Source organism: Neovison vison, chromosome 7 (assembly GCF_020171115.1).
Source record: "Neovison vison isolate M4711 chromosome 7, ASM_NN_V1, whole genome shotgun sequence".
Lineage (NCBI taxonomy): Eukaryota > Metazoa > Chordata > Mammalia > Carnivora > Mustelidae > Neogale > Neogale vison.
In genome coordinates this window covers 199,923,323-199,938,962 of record NC_058097.1, presented here as the reverse complement: position 1 = coordinate 199,938,962, position 15,640 = coordinate 199,923,323, and the positions used below count along the sequence as shown (strand labels likewise).

Below are 15,640 nucleotides of genomic sequence, written 5' to 3'. Positions count from 1 at the left end.
TCTCATCTATCCCAAACCCACGCAGTTGGCCTCAGAGTACACTCTCAGGAGATAAATGTTTTCCACTCACCTATCCCTCTGGCTTTCGACAGTAAAGTAAAATAAAGCTTCTCAGATTAACTGCAAGTCGGCCGGGGTTGGGGCCACTGGAGAAGACCGGGGTACCCAAGCTCTGACTTCACGTAACCCAAGGGCTGATCTGGGACAGACAGGTTAGACTTGCGTTGTGTGGCCACAGATCAAATAGATGGGAATTTAGGGAAACTCAGTTTAGCTCAGAACAAAGGAATCTGTTATAAATATCCAGTATTAGGATGGGCCACCTTGTGAGATAGTGAGTCCTTGTCCCTTCTAATCTTTAAACAGAACTGATGATCTGTCGGATGCTAGGTTTCCATGATCAATGGCAGAATTGGGGCTGGAATGTTGGAAGTCCCTTGGGGTCCCATTGTTTGGCCGTATTACTGTGGATGGGGAGAAGACCTGGCTGGTGTAGACAGGCCCAAGTCCTCAGGGGAGAAGGGCCAAAGGGGAACTGCAAGGTTAAGGACAAGTTGCGTTTATAGCCTTTGTCCTACGGTCCCGAACATGGCCTGCTTTGCAAAGATGCTGAAAGGCACAACTCCAGAATCTAGAGAGCCGAGTGCCACTCTGACTCAGACTAGCTTACGGTGAGGCCTTGGCAAAGTCACTTTTCTCTCTGGTTCAGACTTTCTCATCTGAACAACAAAGGGGTAGGATTCAGTGAGCTCTCAGGCACCTTCAAGCTAGGGTGGTGTGTGTGGCTGGCCCTGCCTTTCTGAGTAAGTCAGTGAGGCAGTGGCCCTGGGGTGTGGGGGGCCAAATCACCACAGGCTTCTTTCTGATCTCTGGCGTGCCCTAGTCCGTGCAGCTACTGTTGACCAGGGATCTTTTCCAACTTGCCCCATTTTTGCCCCAAGTGTAATTTAGCACCAGGTATGGAGAGCAGCTTGGGCCTGACATTGACTCTGTGACCTTTGGCTTTCCTTCTCTAAGCCTTCGCTGCTTTACCTGTAAAACCAGAGCCAGAGCTGGACTAGACCACGGGCTTTGCTGGGGTTGACAGCTTCAGACTGTTCCAGGAGTCAGGTCCCTGTTATTCCAGGTCAAGGGGGAGCCGCACTCTGTGGCTGACCCCCAGGATGACAAGTGAAAATGAAGCTTTGAAATGAACTTAGAAACCCCCATCTCCCCAGTTCTGCCTCCCAGCGTATTTCAGGAGCCCCTTACTGGTGTCACTTCCTTTGTCCTTAAAAACATCCTCTCAACCCTTTTCCTGTGCAGTGGATAAGGGACAGGCAAGGATGAGTTTAGTAGCTCTAGGGTTGGGGTGGTAAGGCCCTGAACAGGGGAGCGTCTTGCCCAAAGTCACGCAGCAGAGAACCCTGGCAGCCACAACTCAGCCCTGGCTTGATCCCTCTCTCCCCAGCTGCACATAAGCTGCCCACTTCACCAGCTCCCGGGCTTTCTTCCACATCTCACTTCCCCCAGCTCTGGACCTTGGGCTGCAGAAAGCCGCAGCAGGCACTCTCCGAGGACCACACCTCGGAGCAGAGCGGCATCTCCCAGGTGGGTTGTTCTGAGGCCTCTGCCGGGGAGGCGGCCCGTAAGCTGATCCCCAGGAGGGCGTGGCTCCAGACGCGGCAAATAAAGATCCAGAGGGCCGAGCTGTCCGGAGACGGATCTGAGGAACCCCTTCCGCGAGCCACTCAGTGCCTGGGCCTCGGAAGTGGTAAGCCCCCAGAGGCAGCAGGAGCCCCGGGAGGGCCTGGGGCCTGCAGATGGGGCAGATGGAGGGGAGGCCGATGTTTGTGCTCCAGATGGTAGAAGAGATAACACGGGAGAATCACTGCAGTGGGCTGACAGCTGCGCACACGCACGCCCATGCACCCAAAGGCAGATAGAGGAAAAGCCAGCCCCACTCCCGGGCTCGCCTCCCCCCAGTCAGGAAAACCAGCCTAACTCTGGCTCCTTCACCTGCAGGCACACAGTAAAGGACTGGCCTTCCCAGCTGCACACTTCTCTAGAGACCGCTCTCTACCCGCTGTTGCAGATCCCCATGGCATCCCCCCAAACGCTGCTCCTCTGCCTGCTGGTCCTGGCAGTGACAGAAGGTTGGGGTCGCCAGGCACCCGTCCCAGGCTGCCACCTGCACCGTGAGTAACCCTGGGAACAGACAGCTGGGTGGGGGCAGAGAGCTGATGCACGGGCCGGAAGGGCGGGCAGCACCCGCCATGGACCCCCCTGAGGTTCCGGCGACAGGAGCTAGGCGAGGCTTCGCAGAGGCACTGCCTGCCACTCGCCTGTCTCCTTCTAGCCTTCAATGTGACAGTGCGAAGTGACCGCCAAGGCACCTGCCAGGGCTCCCATGTGGCACAGGCCTGTGTGGGCCACTGTGAGTCCAGCGCCTTCCCTTCCCGGTACTCCGTGCTGGTGGCCAGTGGCTATCGACATAACGTGACCTCCGTCTCTCAGTGCTGTACCATCAGTGGCCTGAGGAAGGTGAGAGAGCCCAGCCCAGTAGTGGCTCTTTGGGGGTGGGGAGAGACAGAGGAAGACGGGGATCAAGATGGCCCAAGAATGGATGGAATGGATGGCCACATGAGTGGAACACGGGTCCCCCTCCCCCACAGGTAACAGTGCAGCTGCAGTGTGGGGGGGACCGGAGGGAGGAGCTGGAGATCTTCACAGCCAGGACCTGCCAGTGTGACATGTGTCGCCTCTCACGCTACTAGCCCTTCTTCCTTCGCCTTGGTCAGAGGGTCTGAGCTGGAGTATATCCTCTATATCCTGAGCCTCCTTGAGGACAACAGGTTCAGCCAGCTCTCTTAAGGTTCTGTGATTGTCACCTCGAGAGAAGAAGACAGTTTCGGCCCCTCCCCTGCCTCGGCCTGGCCTCCTCACCAGTCTGTCATCGTTTCCCTCGGCTCTTTGTCCCTACCCCTAAATAAAGAAAGCAGTTCTCAAGTTTCTCTCTTTATTAAGTCTACCCCCAGCCAGGGGAAGGGGGACAGACCATGGTTAACTGTGACACCACCCCCCACCCTAGGACACGGGGAATCTCTTCTGCCTATGCCCTCACCCCTCCCCCTGCCCAATAAATAAAAAGGGGACCAGGAAGTACAGGGTGAGGGAGAGGAGGGAAAGAGGATGCCCCAGGGGCATGTGTCGGGGGTGAGCTGGGGAGAATAAATAAACCATGGATCCCATGGTAGGGTGAGGAAGGACCTCGTGCTGGCACGAGGCGGGGCAGGCGCAGGGCTGAGTCCCCTTGCTCTAGGCAGGAGCAGGGGGAGAACCTGCCTGCAGTCTGGAGCCCAGCTTTGCGGGGCAGGCGCAGTCCGCAGCGGCAGCCTCCTGGCCAAGCCTGCCCTGGTCAAGTCCTGCCACAAAGGCCTGAGAGTTCTGTTGCCAGGACCACCATCTCCTCTCCTCCTCCCCCGCAGTGGAAGCTGCCCACGCTGGGCCAGGCAGGGAGCCCTCCGAGCCCGCTCTGGCAAGGCCAGGGGTAGGTGCGCATCTCTCTAGGCCCCTGGGTAGGAGAGGGGATGGAGGGACTGACAGCTCTGGATTTAGCTCCTCCCCTTCTAGGGGATCTCTAGCTCTGACCCCCGCTGGTGGCCACCTGGGGTGTAAGCCGTTGGAGGGGTGCCTCTTTGGCCCCTTGGGTCCCCTGTAACCGGCGTAGCCGTAGCTCCTCCAGGCCTTGCCATAGCTCCTGACGCTCCCGGGCCTTCTGCTGCTCCCTGAGGAGAGAGGGTGAGGCAGCTCCCCTACCCGAGCCCACCCACCGTCCAGCCTCGCTCACCACCACCCTACTATGTAGGGACTTTATGGGACCTTCCACTTAGGGAAGAGAGCGCTGGGAAACAGGCCCTAGCCTGTGGTCATGGAGCTGAAGGGGAGAAAGCTCCAGACCTGGGAGACAGGACTGGAGGCTGCACTGCGGAGCTGGGCGTAGCCGGCCCAGCAGGAACACAGAGACTAAACCCTGATCACACAGGATGTGGGGCCTCCTCCTAGGCTCCATCCTGCTTTTTGCCCTCTCCCCCCAGGCGCAGCCCAACACTCACTGCTGCTTCTCTAGCTTGTAGGAGGCTGTGAGCTCATCAAACAGCTTTCCGTTCATCTCCATGAACGTCTTGAGCACGTTGTAGATCAGAGACACGATGGTTCTTGGCAGGGTCCAGGGAGGGGTGAGGAAATGGGGACAGCTCAGCTGGGCTCCATCTCCCTCCCTAGCACTCTGCCTACCCGCTCCTCAAACACACGCGCGCAGCTCCGAACAGCTCCGCTCTCGGCCTGCCCCTCTCCCCAGCCCCGACCCTCCCCGGTCTGGACCCGCCGGCCCTGGACCCGGCTTCTGTGGGTCAGGTCAAGGCCTAAGCACTCACTGATTCCAGTGTTCCTTAGAGACTTGGTAGAGGGTCCCAAACACAGCAGGCAGCACAGTGTGGCAGTTGTCCTCAATGAGGCTCAGGATATACTCATTGTTCCAGAAGTACAGAGCCCGCTCTGCAACCTGGGACAGCAAGGTGGCAGAGCGGGCGCCTGGCAGTGGCGTCCCCGCAGGTGCAAGGCCTGGTATCCACCTCTACCCACCAAACCCAGGGTGCCCCACCCTCCACACACCCAATCCTCAGGGCTCATCTGACCCACTGTAGAAGACAATATAGTGAAGACAAAAGAGCACTGGATTCAGAGTCCACCGCTCAGGGTTGAATCCTAGTTCTGCTACACACTGGATAGATGACCCAGGGTAAGGCCTTCAACCTCTCAGCTTCAGTCTTTTCAATTTCTATTAATAGCTCTCTCCCCAGGGCTGTTGTAAGAATCAAACGAGGTCTTTAATAAACTTCAATGCCAGACTCCCTGTGAGGAAGACTTGACTTTCACCAGGTTAAGGCACAGACAAATGGGTGAAAGTCTGCACACACGTGCAGGAAAAGAGCAATTCCAACCAGCCTGAGGAAGTGGGACTGCCTGGCTGGGCGCTGGAGTGGGACTCATGACATCAAAAGCCACCAAGAGGGGAGCAGGGATAACAAGCCATTTTGGAGCACACCTGAGTTTACCAGCTAGGTTGGCACTACACTCTCCTTAGTCCTCATCACTACCTTGTGAAGAGACTACTGTGGTCCACTCCACAGATGAGGAAGCGTCATCAGATTCGAGTGGCAAATGATGGCCTGGGACCTTTAGCCCGTGGGGTTAAAGGGTTGAGGCCTGACCCTAGGTCTCCCGACCTGAAGTCCAGTTATCGCCCCGTTATCAGACCCTGGTGGGTCCAGAGGAGAAACTGAGGTTGGAGGAAGCTGTGTTAGGTCAACTGGCCAGCCCTCCTAGTCCATACCCCGGATCCCACCCCTACCTGTTCCCACCCCATACCTGGAAATGGGGGCTGGACACACAGCGGGCCACCTGCTTGAAGAGGGGCTCCTGGATCTTCACAAACTGGGAGGGCTCAATGACATCAAGAATCTCTTCCATCTCCCCCAAAAACATCACCTGGGGTTCGGGACACAGGAGATCGCAGTTCCCATCTCCCCCCCCCACCCACATGTGACCACCCGCCGGAACCGGGGCCCCCCAACCCCCCTCTGGAGGACATCAGAGCCCTGCCTCATACCTCTTTCTGTGTACAGGTCTTTGGCCAGTATTTGAGCAGCCCCCGGATCACCTGTGGGAGTTGAGGCAGAAGAGTCAGACCTGCAGGGGTGCGGCCTGCCATTCCCCCCCAGAGGTACTCACGTGCTCTGTCAAGGTGGCGTCCTTCTCCAGGAACTGCACCACACAGTACGCCAGCTGAGGGGGGGTGGGGAGTGGGGGGGGGGAGAGGAAGACGGGGGTCAGGAAGGGACTGTGACCGGACGCCAGATGCTCGCTCCCTTTCCCAGTCTCCTCTCTCATTCGCCAAGTATTCACCGACTGACTATCTGGACTGGGCCAAGCACCATGCTCTGTGTGCGGGGACACAGAGTGTCCTTCCAGAGGGAAGAGGCACCAAAATTGCCCTTATAAATTTCACAAAAGTTTCTGTAATTGAAATCTACATCACAATCTATGGGAATATGGAAAGAGAAGAATTTAATCCTGCCTAGAGCAGGTCGGGAGGGAAAGGACTGGGAAGGCTTCAGGAAGCTGGTGTCTGACATCAGCCTTCAAGTGTCGCGGAAATTCTCTATGGTAGACGGAACAGAACTGGCAAAGAAAAAGGGGAGACCCCAGGAGTTCATGACTTAGTGTAGGCGGAGCGGAGCGTCGGGCTGACCCCGCGGCTGCCCTGCCTCTGCCAGGATCTCTCTCCTGCGGCAGGGCCAGGCCTGGGCCTCACCTGGGCGTGAAACACAGAGAGTGACTTGACGGAGTGTAGGGGAATCAGGACCCGGACCAGGAACTGCTTGTGCTCGGTCTTCAAGGGCAGCGCAAAGCCATTGATGATGCTGTGGAGGAGGAAGAAGAGAGGAGGAGGGCTCAGATGACCCGGCCTCTGTTTTTCCTCCCAGAATCCTAAGGCTCCAGCCAAGGCCCAGACAGTCACCTTCCTAAGATCTCCAGCAGCTCAGCCACACCATTGAAGTGCTCGAGTTCATAGATGAACCTGTGAGAAGAGGAGGTCACGGAAAGGTTCAGAGCAATGAGAGTCGGCCCAGCGCCCCCTCCAGCCATCGTGCCTGCCGCCCCCCTGCACACTAATCTGACTGTCTCCCAACCCAGAGGCTGTGCTCCCTTCCCAAACCAGGCCCCACGGAAATCCACACCCACCTCTGAATCACCCTCCTCAGCCCAGGCACTGGTGCTCAAACCTCTCTTCTATGAGGCATTCCAACTTGTCTCTTTCTCCCCCAGACCCTAACTCTCATTTTCGGGACCCCATCCAGTCAGCAGGCCCCTAGCTTGCATCCTTCGCTTTCATGCCTTTCAACCGAAAGAATGACAAACACTTAAAGAGTGTCTACTCTGCGCTACGTCCTTCTCAAAATTATCCTGCGAGATAGGGTTTATTAGATCCATTATATAGATGAAGAAATCGAGGCTCAGCAGTTCAACAACTCCTGCCCCAAAGTTACTAAGCCGGGGATCTGATGGGCCTGGAGCTCCTGGAGGACAGGGACTGGGTCTCGGCTATTTTGTAGCCAATACCGTAAGAGCTAATGTTTCAGATTCCCAGCCTTAGCCAAAGAGCTACATCCTGTGTGCTCTGGAGACATTGTTCTCATTTCGCCCTGATGACCATCCCTGGGGGAGTAGAGCTATCATTCCGTTTTAGAGAGGAGAGAACTTAAATAATGTGCCCACGTTCACCTAAACATTTGAACCAAACTCAGAACGGCCACTGAGCTTCAAAGCCAATCTCAACTACAAGGCCATGTGGGCCCCTGTCCCCACTGGGCACTGTTGCTCAATCCACGTTTGCAGAAACAATCTCTTTACTTGGGTCTCTATGGCTTGGTCGCAATCAAGGTCAGAAGATTTGATCCTAGGCTCCCAGGACTGACCTAGTCCCTGCAAACCAATTCATCTCCCTCGGTCTGTATTTCCTCATCTGTAAAATGGAAATAAATACCCTTTCCCTGCTGACCTCACGGGAGACTCTGCCTCCCTCTTCTCCCCTGTAGCTCTCCCCTCCCGCCCCAGGTCTCAGCTGGGCAGGCAGCAGGCACCCACCGGAGGAAGATGTGGCTGCACTGTTTGCGGATGTAGGCCCGGAGCCCCAGGAACTTGCCATAGACCCTGTGCAGGATGGTCTTGAGGTACTCGCGCTCCCGGGGGTCCTCACTATCAAATAGCTCCAGGAGCTAGGGGACCCAGGGTCAGGGGTCAGGAGGGAGCCCAAGCCCAGGCTGCTTCCATCCTATCCCCACACCCCTCAGAGAGCCTGCCCCTGTCCCATGGCACCACCCAGCCTGGGCTCCCCACTTCACCATCAGCACAAACTTTTGATCCACATATCTCTTGGCCACGGAGGGCTGGAAGTCTGGGCTCTCCAGGAAACGTAGGAAAAACTCATACACCAGCTGGGAGAGGGAAGACACAAAAAGGTGAGTTCAGGAACAGTCTCCCTCTTCCCCCAGCCCTACGGCCCCCTCTCTGCCAGAACAGGAGACCCTCTCCACCTCTACTGAAACCCAGCTTCCTGCCTTCCCCAGCCCCCATACCTGCAGATGTGGCCAAGAAGGCTCCAGGTTGGGTTCATCCTCCTCAGGATCAAATTCAGGGTTCTCACTGGGTGGTAGGGTCCGGAAGATATTCACTGAGATCTGAAGGGCAGGGGCAGGGTTCTTTTAGGAAGAGTCGTCGGAGGCAGAAGCCAGGAGGTCCCCTATCCAGAGTTCTAATGAGCCTCAGAGCCTGCCTCACGGAAGCCCTGGGCAGGGGGCTGGGGACCCAGAAATAAACAAGACACATCCCTGCTCTCTAGTGGGCACAGTCCAGCGGGGAAGAGTTAAGTGGTAAGGTCTATGGACATTCTAGTCAGCACAAAGGAGATTTCTAGCTCAAACATTAAGAAACTCCGTGGAAAAGGCAGCGCCTGAGCCAGGCCATGGCAATAAGGGACATGGTAGGCGGGCACACAGGGCTTCAGGAGGGCATAAGTCTTAGTGCATGGTGGGTCAGGCCCAGGAGGCGCTGAGGGAGGCACAGGGGCTGGGGGACCGGTAGTTGCGGGTTATTCTTTGCAGAAGCAGGTCAGTAGGGTTCTATGTCCCCCCAGCCCTCCCCCAGAGGTCAGGGGCCAGGCGCTTACCATGCGGATGATGTCTGGGTAGACAGGCTCAATGAGGACCCCCCGGGTGCTCCCCACACACTCCACCAGCTCATTGAGTGCCGCCCGCTTCACCTCCTTCCCCTTCAGGTCAGCCACACAGTCCAAAAAGTCAAACATCACCCCACACTGGGCCAGCTTCCGGCTCAACAGCTCATGCAGCTCAGAGGCTGGCACATCTGGGGAGAAGGGAGGGGGCTGAGCCTGTGCCCCAGTTACCACAGCTCCCGGCTTTGGCGTGCCCTCCGAATCCACAGAGCGGCCTCCCCTGCCCCCGGACCCCCTGCTCTTGTGTCATCCCCCACTCTCTGCAGGGAGCAAACGACTCCCGTCCCATCCTCCATTCCTGCAGGGTAAAGGAGCTGCATCTCTCCCTCCTAAACCAGGCGCAGACGGCATGATGGCCTGACTCAGAGCCAGGGAAGGGACCCTGGAAGCCCGGGCTTTCCACAGGTGCCTGAAACCACCATGCCTTCCTCTCCCAGCCGGCGCTCTGTTCTAAGAACCAGAAAGGAGGAGGACGGTGGGGGCTGAGGATCTCTTGGGTGCTCCCTGGCTCAGCAAGTCGGGAGCCCTGTGGCCCAGCGGTGGGGAGATGACACGGTGATCACGGGGAGCCGGGCTGAGCACCTGCTCCAGGACCCTAGCTGTGGCCTCCTGGAACCCAGGCTATGCGCCCCACCCTTGGCCCTGGTCTGCCCCCCAGGGTGGCACCACTTTCAGATGCCCCACCTCCAAGGATGACAGGCCAGTCAGGCCATGCGTCAGCAGAGAGGGCTGGAGGGCTGGGGGGTGGGGGTCATCTCTAGTGGTGGAGTCCCTCGCCTGGAAGGGGCCATCTAAACCCTCTAACCACAGCTGCCAGCTGCTTGTCACTACCCGCTGCAGCCCAGCTTGCCCACCATCGGGCTCAGGGACCCTGGCAGCCAGCAGCACGGCTCACCTTTGAGCAGGGGCAGCGGAGTGAGCTCTTGCTGGTTGCTCTGATAGCGGAACTGAGAGGAGCTGTGGGAGCGCCGGGGCCGGGCCCTGCGGAGGGAACGGCGGGAGAAGCCATCCACCTTGTCGGGTGGGGGCACGGGCGACAGCCCTGGGGAAGAAGGGCTGGTGGGGGTGCTTGCGGGGGGCAGCTTCGTCTCCATGGCAGCCAGGTGGTGGGTCAAGCTTTCAGAGCCCCCGGGGTTCCCTCTGGGCCTGGAGGATGCCGAACGGGGTGAGGCTGACTAACTTGGGCCCATCCTGGAGGCGGGGGGTGGGCACAACCACAGTCTGGGCCCCCCCCCAGGGCCTTTGGCAACTGCCCAGTCCTGGGGGGGCAGGCAGAGTAGAGAGGAGGATGGTTCAGGCCTCAGGTCCTTCCTGGGGGTCCCGAAGAGTCCAGTGAGGGTTCTCACCCTGGCTCTTTTGAAAATGAAGTCAGGGCAGAGAGACCAGCGAAAGAAACAGAGAGAGCCTGTCAGTCCTTCCAGGAAAGACAGTGTGTGGGGCTGCCCAAGTCTGAGTGCTCAAATCTTCCTTTCCCTCCTACCCTCACCCCGATCCTAAATACAGGTGCAGCCCCTTCCCAAAGGAGCATGTCCCGCCCTTCTCCCAGATGGAAAGATCCCAGGCTCCAAAACAACCCCTCTTGGGATGGGGCCTATCCCCCACACCAGTCCCTATGTAGAATGGGGAGCCCCATCCTTATCCCTGGCCCCTAACAGAATGGGGCTCCCTTCTGCTCCACTAATCCGGGCCACCAGAGACTTCCCCAAGAATGGGGGCCCGATCCCCACGCCACCCCTCCCTTCTAAAATCTGGCAAGCTCCTCTACCTCAGCTCCTCCTTCCTCGTCCCCCAAATCTCATCTGCCTCCTGGTGGGGGACACTCACTTCTCAGAAGCCCCGACTTCCGTCCCCGACCACCGGGGGCTGCGAGTGGGGAGGGGTAGGCTGTTCAGGTCTCCTTCGCAGCGGTTTCGCTCCGGGCGCTGGCTCTGGGTGGCGGCGCTCCTGGGTTCTCTCTCGCGCTCCGGGAGAGCCGGAGCATGCCCCCAGCTCAGCCCCAGGTCGGGGTGCAGGCGGTCGGCGCGCTCTGGGCTACCCCGGCAGCGTGTGGACCTCTCCTCAAGTCTTGGGACCCGACCCAGCGCCGCGCTGCGCCGCGGGAACCCCGGCTCTGTGCGCACCGGCACCCGCCGCCCAGCTGCTCAGGATGACATCAAGTCACCTCCCCCCGCCCGGCCCGCACCTCCCCGAGGGCTAGGGGGGTGGAGGGAGGGGAGCGCTGCGTCAGGAAATTCCCGGGGCCGCTGGGAAATGTAGTCCCCGCACGGCTTAAAGGGTCCTGCCAGACCGGGGTAACCCCTGCAGGAGCCTGGGGTCAAAGCTTAAGCGGAATGGGATGGGGTCCAACTGGGGCTAGGCTCCTGCGTTCTAGGAAGGAGACTGCACCGGAAGAGAGGACTCCGGAGTCTGCACCGGGAAGCTGGGAGTGATGCCAGGACCCTGGCAGGAAAGAGGACCAATCCTATACCAGGCCCAAAGATTTGACCTGCTTCATCTGTGCCCCAAGCATTCCACCCACTGGGGAATCCCTCCCTCACCCCGGAATGGCCGGACACCAGAACCGACTCGGAAACGGGCACAGAACTGGTTAATATTCTGCAGTGGGCCGGTGCCTGCTGGGAGAGGTGTGGTGTACCCAAGACTGCTGGGAAATGCAGTCCGCCCTCAGGCCTGCAGTCCCCCTCCCATCCCTGCTGTCTATGGTGACATCATGGTCTGGGGTTTAAAGGGCCAGCCTTGGAATGGCAAAGCATCCAAGTAGGAGATGCTCCCTGGCACTGCCATCCCCCTCCCGGGCAAGCAGGCCTCCCTGGATAGACCCTTAGCCCCTCTGGGCCCTAAGATGTGGTAGTGGAGTCTCTTGTTAAAACTCTACTGCAGGGCACCCAAGGTACAGGTGGGATTCCAGGAGTTTGGCGTTCTGGACAAATGTTCCCGGCCTATAGTCTTGGGCCTCCTTCTTAGGACTCTGGACCCCAATATCCTTTATATCTCTTAACTCCATCCCCTACACTACACTGTGAAATCTTCATCCAGAAGTTCTGTCAGGATCAACAACTAACCGGTTCATGCAAGCAGCAGAAAAGAGCAATGAGGCTTGGACACTGAGGCCATTTTCAGAATCTTCTTACCCTGCCTTGTGCCGTGGTGACCAGCCATCTTCCCTGAGAGGCGCCCATCTACTGGAGCAACAGAAAGCAAAGGCCATAGTTTAGCCAGGCGGGGTACAGGGCTCTATGACGGAAGAGGTGGCCAGCAGCCCCCTGCTTGGAAGTCTTCAGCAGGCTTTGTCCACCTGGCCCTTGGTGTCCTTAACTGTCAAATGAAAACCCATAAATTTTCTCCTTGCCTACCTCCCAGGCTCAGAAGTGAAGCCTGTTCCACATCCCTGCAGAAAAAAGCTGGGGGACAGCAGGCCCACAGACCCACCTCCAGCCAGATGAGGACCCACCCCCTTCCCAGCCCAGACAAGAGAAGGGCTTTGCCCAAGGTCACAAAGCTAGGACCACAGACCTCCCAGCCTGAATTAGGAGGACACCAGCTCCAGCCTCCCCCCACCCCAGCTCCCTGGGGGCTAGTGCCCTGAACTCTGAGGATCTCCAGGCCGGAATGAGTGTGGAGAGGTCATGTTTTATAGAAAGGGTGTGCTCCGTTTGAGGATTTGGGGGTCTGAATGGTGGAAGACCTAAGACTTCTTATAAGAAGTAGCATTTGAACTAGATCTCAAAATAGATACAATGTCACCTGGGGGAGGAGGGTATTGGATAAAAATTCTTTTTTAAAATCATCATTAATGGGGCACCTGGGTGGCTCAGTAGGTTAAGCCGCTGCCTTCGGCTCAGGTCATGATCTCGGGGTCCTGGGATCGAGTCCCGCGTCGGGCTCTCTGCTCGGCAGGGAGCCTGCTTCCTCCTCTCTCTCTCTCTGCCTGCCTCTATGCCTACTTGTGATCTCTCTGTGTCAAATAAATAAATAAAGTCTTTAAAAAAATAAATAAAATAAAATCATCATTATTGAGATATCACTCACATACTACACAGTTCACCGATTTTGGCACTGGCATTTAATGAGTACAGAGTTGCGGTTTTTCAAGATGAAAAAGTTCTGGAAAAAGAAAAAGAAAAAGTTCTGGATATTGGTTGCACAACAATGTGAATATCCCTAATACTACTGAATTGTACACTTAGAAATGGTTAAGATGGTAGAATTTGTTATGTGTATTTTACCACAATTTAGACAAATGCAAAATCTAGGTCTTCCATCATGGACCAAGTCAAAAGCCACAGCCTACAGATTACCTTCCATGATCCCTTCCATGCTATCCAGAGGCCACTGAGGGAATTCCCAGAGGGGCTTCTTCCAAGGGGACCATCCCTGGAAAAGGGAGAGCCTCCACCCAGGGCCCTGGAGCCTTCAGCAACCGGTTTGCCTGTTGAGTTTCTTTCTTTCTTTCTTTTTAAAATTTTCTTTTTTTTTTTTAATTTTATTTATTTATTTGACAGAGATCGCAAGTAGGCAGAGAAGCAGGCAGAGAGAGAGGAGGAAGCAGACTCCCTGCTGAGCAGAGAGCCCAACTTGAGGCTCGATCCCTGGACCCTGAGATCATGAGATCCTGAGCTGAGCAGAAGGCAGAGGCTTAACCCACTGAGCCACCCAGGTGCCCCACCTATGGAGTTTCTACCTAAACTAATATGGAGAGGCCCCCAAGGAGCCCCATAAACCCTGACCCTCTCCCCTTTTATCTCTGTGGAGAGGAACCATGGCCTGGGTCTTCACCCCAGAAATACCCCTGGGGGGTCCCCACACCACCTTCCCTCCTGAGAACATACCATTCTCTTTACTCTGTATTTCTTATTCTCCCTTTCAGTTCCTACTCCAATGCTCTGGCCAGATTCTGGAACTACTATGTCTTTGGAGCTGGTCTTCTGTGGATCTCATGGTAAGCTGGGGGAGGCAGCAGGAAAGACTTTTGTGCCCCTCAGAGTCCTGTTTATCCCTCTGCTGTGTGCAGACACTGCGCTATGTCACAGATGTGGGTACAGCCTCACTGGAGGGAAGCTGGCCCATGAAGCAGCCACCCCAGATCAGGGGCCTGGGTACTGGGAATGGCTCTGTGTTCCCAAGCCTTGAACATGATGTACCCCATTCTCACAGCAGGGGAATGACCGCCTCTCTTAGTCTGGACATCAGGACAACTTTCCCTAGACTCCAGAATATACCCTTCTATCCCCACTGCCTTTGGGAGAAGTGATGTTTGTTCATTCACTTGGCTCCATAGGCTCTTAGACGCATGGCCTCAGTTTTCCTCTCCTGTAAAATGGGGATTTTAATAGTACCTCTCTCCAAGGGTGTGCTGAAGAGCAAATGAAGTAATGTCTAGAAAGTGACAAGGCTGTGGCCCAGGACATCACACAGGCTCCATTCATGGTGTCTATCACTTTAATTATTACGAACTTAATACATGTGCTATGAATACAACACTGCCCCTGGCCTGTCACGGGGAAAGGCTGATGTTTTGATTCATTCCACAAGTATTTTCCTGTTAGCCTGCCTCCTTGAATGGAACCTTCCCAGTGCTTCCCTGAATTCTCTTTGAGGTTATTCCTTAGTCCCTTCCAAGAAAATGAGCTATACCACCTACTAACCCAACCCCAGGCGACAAGGGGATAAAACAGACACCTGGAGGAACAGTAACTTGCCTGAGGCCACACAGGACTGAAAACCAGGTCCCTGCCCTCAGGCCAGGGCAGTTGCCCTTGCTTCAGGCTGACTTCCAGCATTAGACTGCAGTAGAGTCCACCTCCCTAGCAAGGCTAAAAGAGGATTATAATTACCTGTGGGTATCCTTTAAGTCACCCATGATGTAAGAGGGCTTGGGTGACCAACCCTCTTGAGCAGGAGTTGGCAAACTTTCTGTAAATGGCCAGAAAATAATTATTTGAGGCTTTGCAACCGCCCCCCCCACCTTGCACCAAGTGCTCAGCTCTGCTGCGGGACCCAGACAGTACTTAATCGAGTGTGTGTAGCTGCCTTCCACTGAAACTTTATGGATACTCACGTGTGAATTTCAGGATATTTTCAAGTGTTATGAAATCCTATTTTTTTTAACTACTTAAAAATGTAAAAAAAGTTTAAATAAATAAAAATTGTGCAAAACCAATAGAACCCTGCCCAAGGGGTTTAGAATCCATTCGTTATTAAGTTTAGGTTAGAGATAAGAAAAACTATTGTTTTTGTTTTTGTTTTTTTTCAGAGAAGCTGGAGGCCTGACCAAATGCAGAGAGAAAGGAGGCTGGGTAAATCTCCTGATCGGCATTCCAGGTGAGGACTGGTGAAAAAAGATTTCCTTGGCGATGAACTTACAGCAACCTTTGTAAACTTGCTTTCTTATCTCTAAGATGGTTTTCTTATCTGTAAAACCGCCACCTTAAAGGATGGTAAGGATTGAATGAAATAAAAGTTGAAACGCGTTTTGTAAAATGCAAACGCTTACTCACTACATTGTTTCTAGGACGCGAGCAGGAGGAGTTTTCACACAGACTCATCCCCCCGGGAAGCTTGCTGGGAAGTTTGATGAGACACCGTCCCTTTAAATACTCCCCAACTACCTCAAGGAGGTGGGCGAGTCGGCACATGCGCACTCCTCTGCGGGGCTGGCACCTCAAGCCCCAGCCTTCCCAGAGCCCGTAGAAGGGAGGCTAAAGGTCCTCCCACACAGAATTTTTACGCAGGCGTAAATCAAGCTTGGGAGCACTATATCATGCAGAGAGCCCAGTCCCTTTTTCGTGCTCGAAGACTCCGCCC

At 55.9% G+C, this 15,640-nt stretch overlaps 2 protein-coding genes across 3 annotated transcripts; one reads left to right on the top strand and one right to left on the bottom strand.

The window, feature by feature from the left end:
• The first annotated feature begins 1,669 nt into the window (after positions 1-1,669).
• GPHA2 (glycoprotein hormone subunit alpha 2) lies at positions 1,670-2,968 on the top strand. Of its 2 annotated transcripts, none has more exons than XM_044259624.1 (4): positions 1,670-1,753; positions 2,005-2,177; positions 2,339-2,523; positions 2,655-2,968. In XM_044259624.1, exons 2-4 carry the CDS (start codon positions 2,081-2,083, stop codon positions 2,754-2,756), a joined length of 384 nt encoding a protein of 127 aa, XP_044115559.1. In that variant the 5' UTR covers positions 1,670-1,753; positions 2,005-2,080; the 3' UTR covers positions 2,757-2,968. The 2 variants fall into 2 exon arrangements, with proteins under 2 accessions (XP_044115559.1, XP_044115560.1); XM_044259625.1 differs by having other exon boundaries at positions 1,716-1,753; positions 2,075-2,177.
• Positions 2,969-2,984: 16 nt separating this feature from the next.
• Positions 2,985-11,012, bottom strand: PPP2R5B (protein phosphatase 2 regulatory subunit B'beta). Its single transcript, XM_044259623.1, has 14 exons — positions 10,661-11,012; positions 9,732-10,189; positions 8,771-8,967; positions 8,181-8,282; positions 7,947-8,039; positions 7,690-7,820; positions 6,563-6,622; positions 6,356-6,464; positions 5,773-5,826; positions 5,651-5,701; positions 5,410-5,529; positions 4,416-4,543; positions 4,095-4,196; positions 2,985-3,767 (listed from the first exon to the last, which is right to left on the bottom strand). The coding sequence occupies exons 2-14, from the start codon at positions 9,928-9,930 to the stop codon at positions 3,620-3,622; spliced, it is 1,494 nt and encodes a 497-aa protein (XP_044115558.1). The 5' UTR covers positions 9,931-10,189; positions 10,661-11,012; the 3' UTR covers positions 2,985-3,619.
• Between the last annotated feature and the right edge of the window lie 4,628 nt (positions 11,013-15,640).

Bases quoted from the DNA above. Each gene is read 5' to 3' on its own strand.
- GPHA2 (XM_044259624.1), top strand. From the start codon at position 2,081: ATGGCATCCCCCCAAACGCTGCTCCTCTGCCTGCTGGTCCTGGCAGTG. The intron at 2,178-2,338 runs GTGAGTAACCCT...GTCTCCTTCTAG, and splicing joins CCCAGGCTGCCACCTGCACC to CCTTCAATGTGACAGTGCGA. The intron at 2,524-2,654 runs GTGAGAGAGCCC...CCTCCCCCACAG, and splicing joins CCATCAGTGGCCTGAGGAAG to GTAACAGTGCAGCTGCAGTG.
- PPP2R5B (XM_044259623.1), bottom strand. From the start codon at position 9,930: ATGGAGACGAAGCTGCCCCCCGCAAGCACCCCCACCAGCCCTTCTTCC. The intron at 5,530-5,650 runs GTATGAGGCAGG...CCCGAACCCCAG, and splicing joins AGACCTGTACACAGAAAGAG to GTGATGTTTTTGGGGGAGAT. The intron at 3,768-4,094 runs GTGAGTGTTGGG...CTCTCTCCTCAG, and splicing joins TACAAGCTAGAGAAGCAGCA to GGAGCAGCAGAAGGCCCGGG.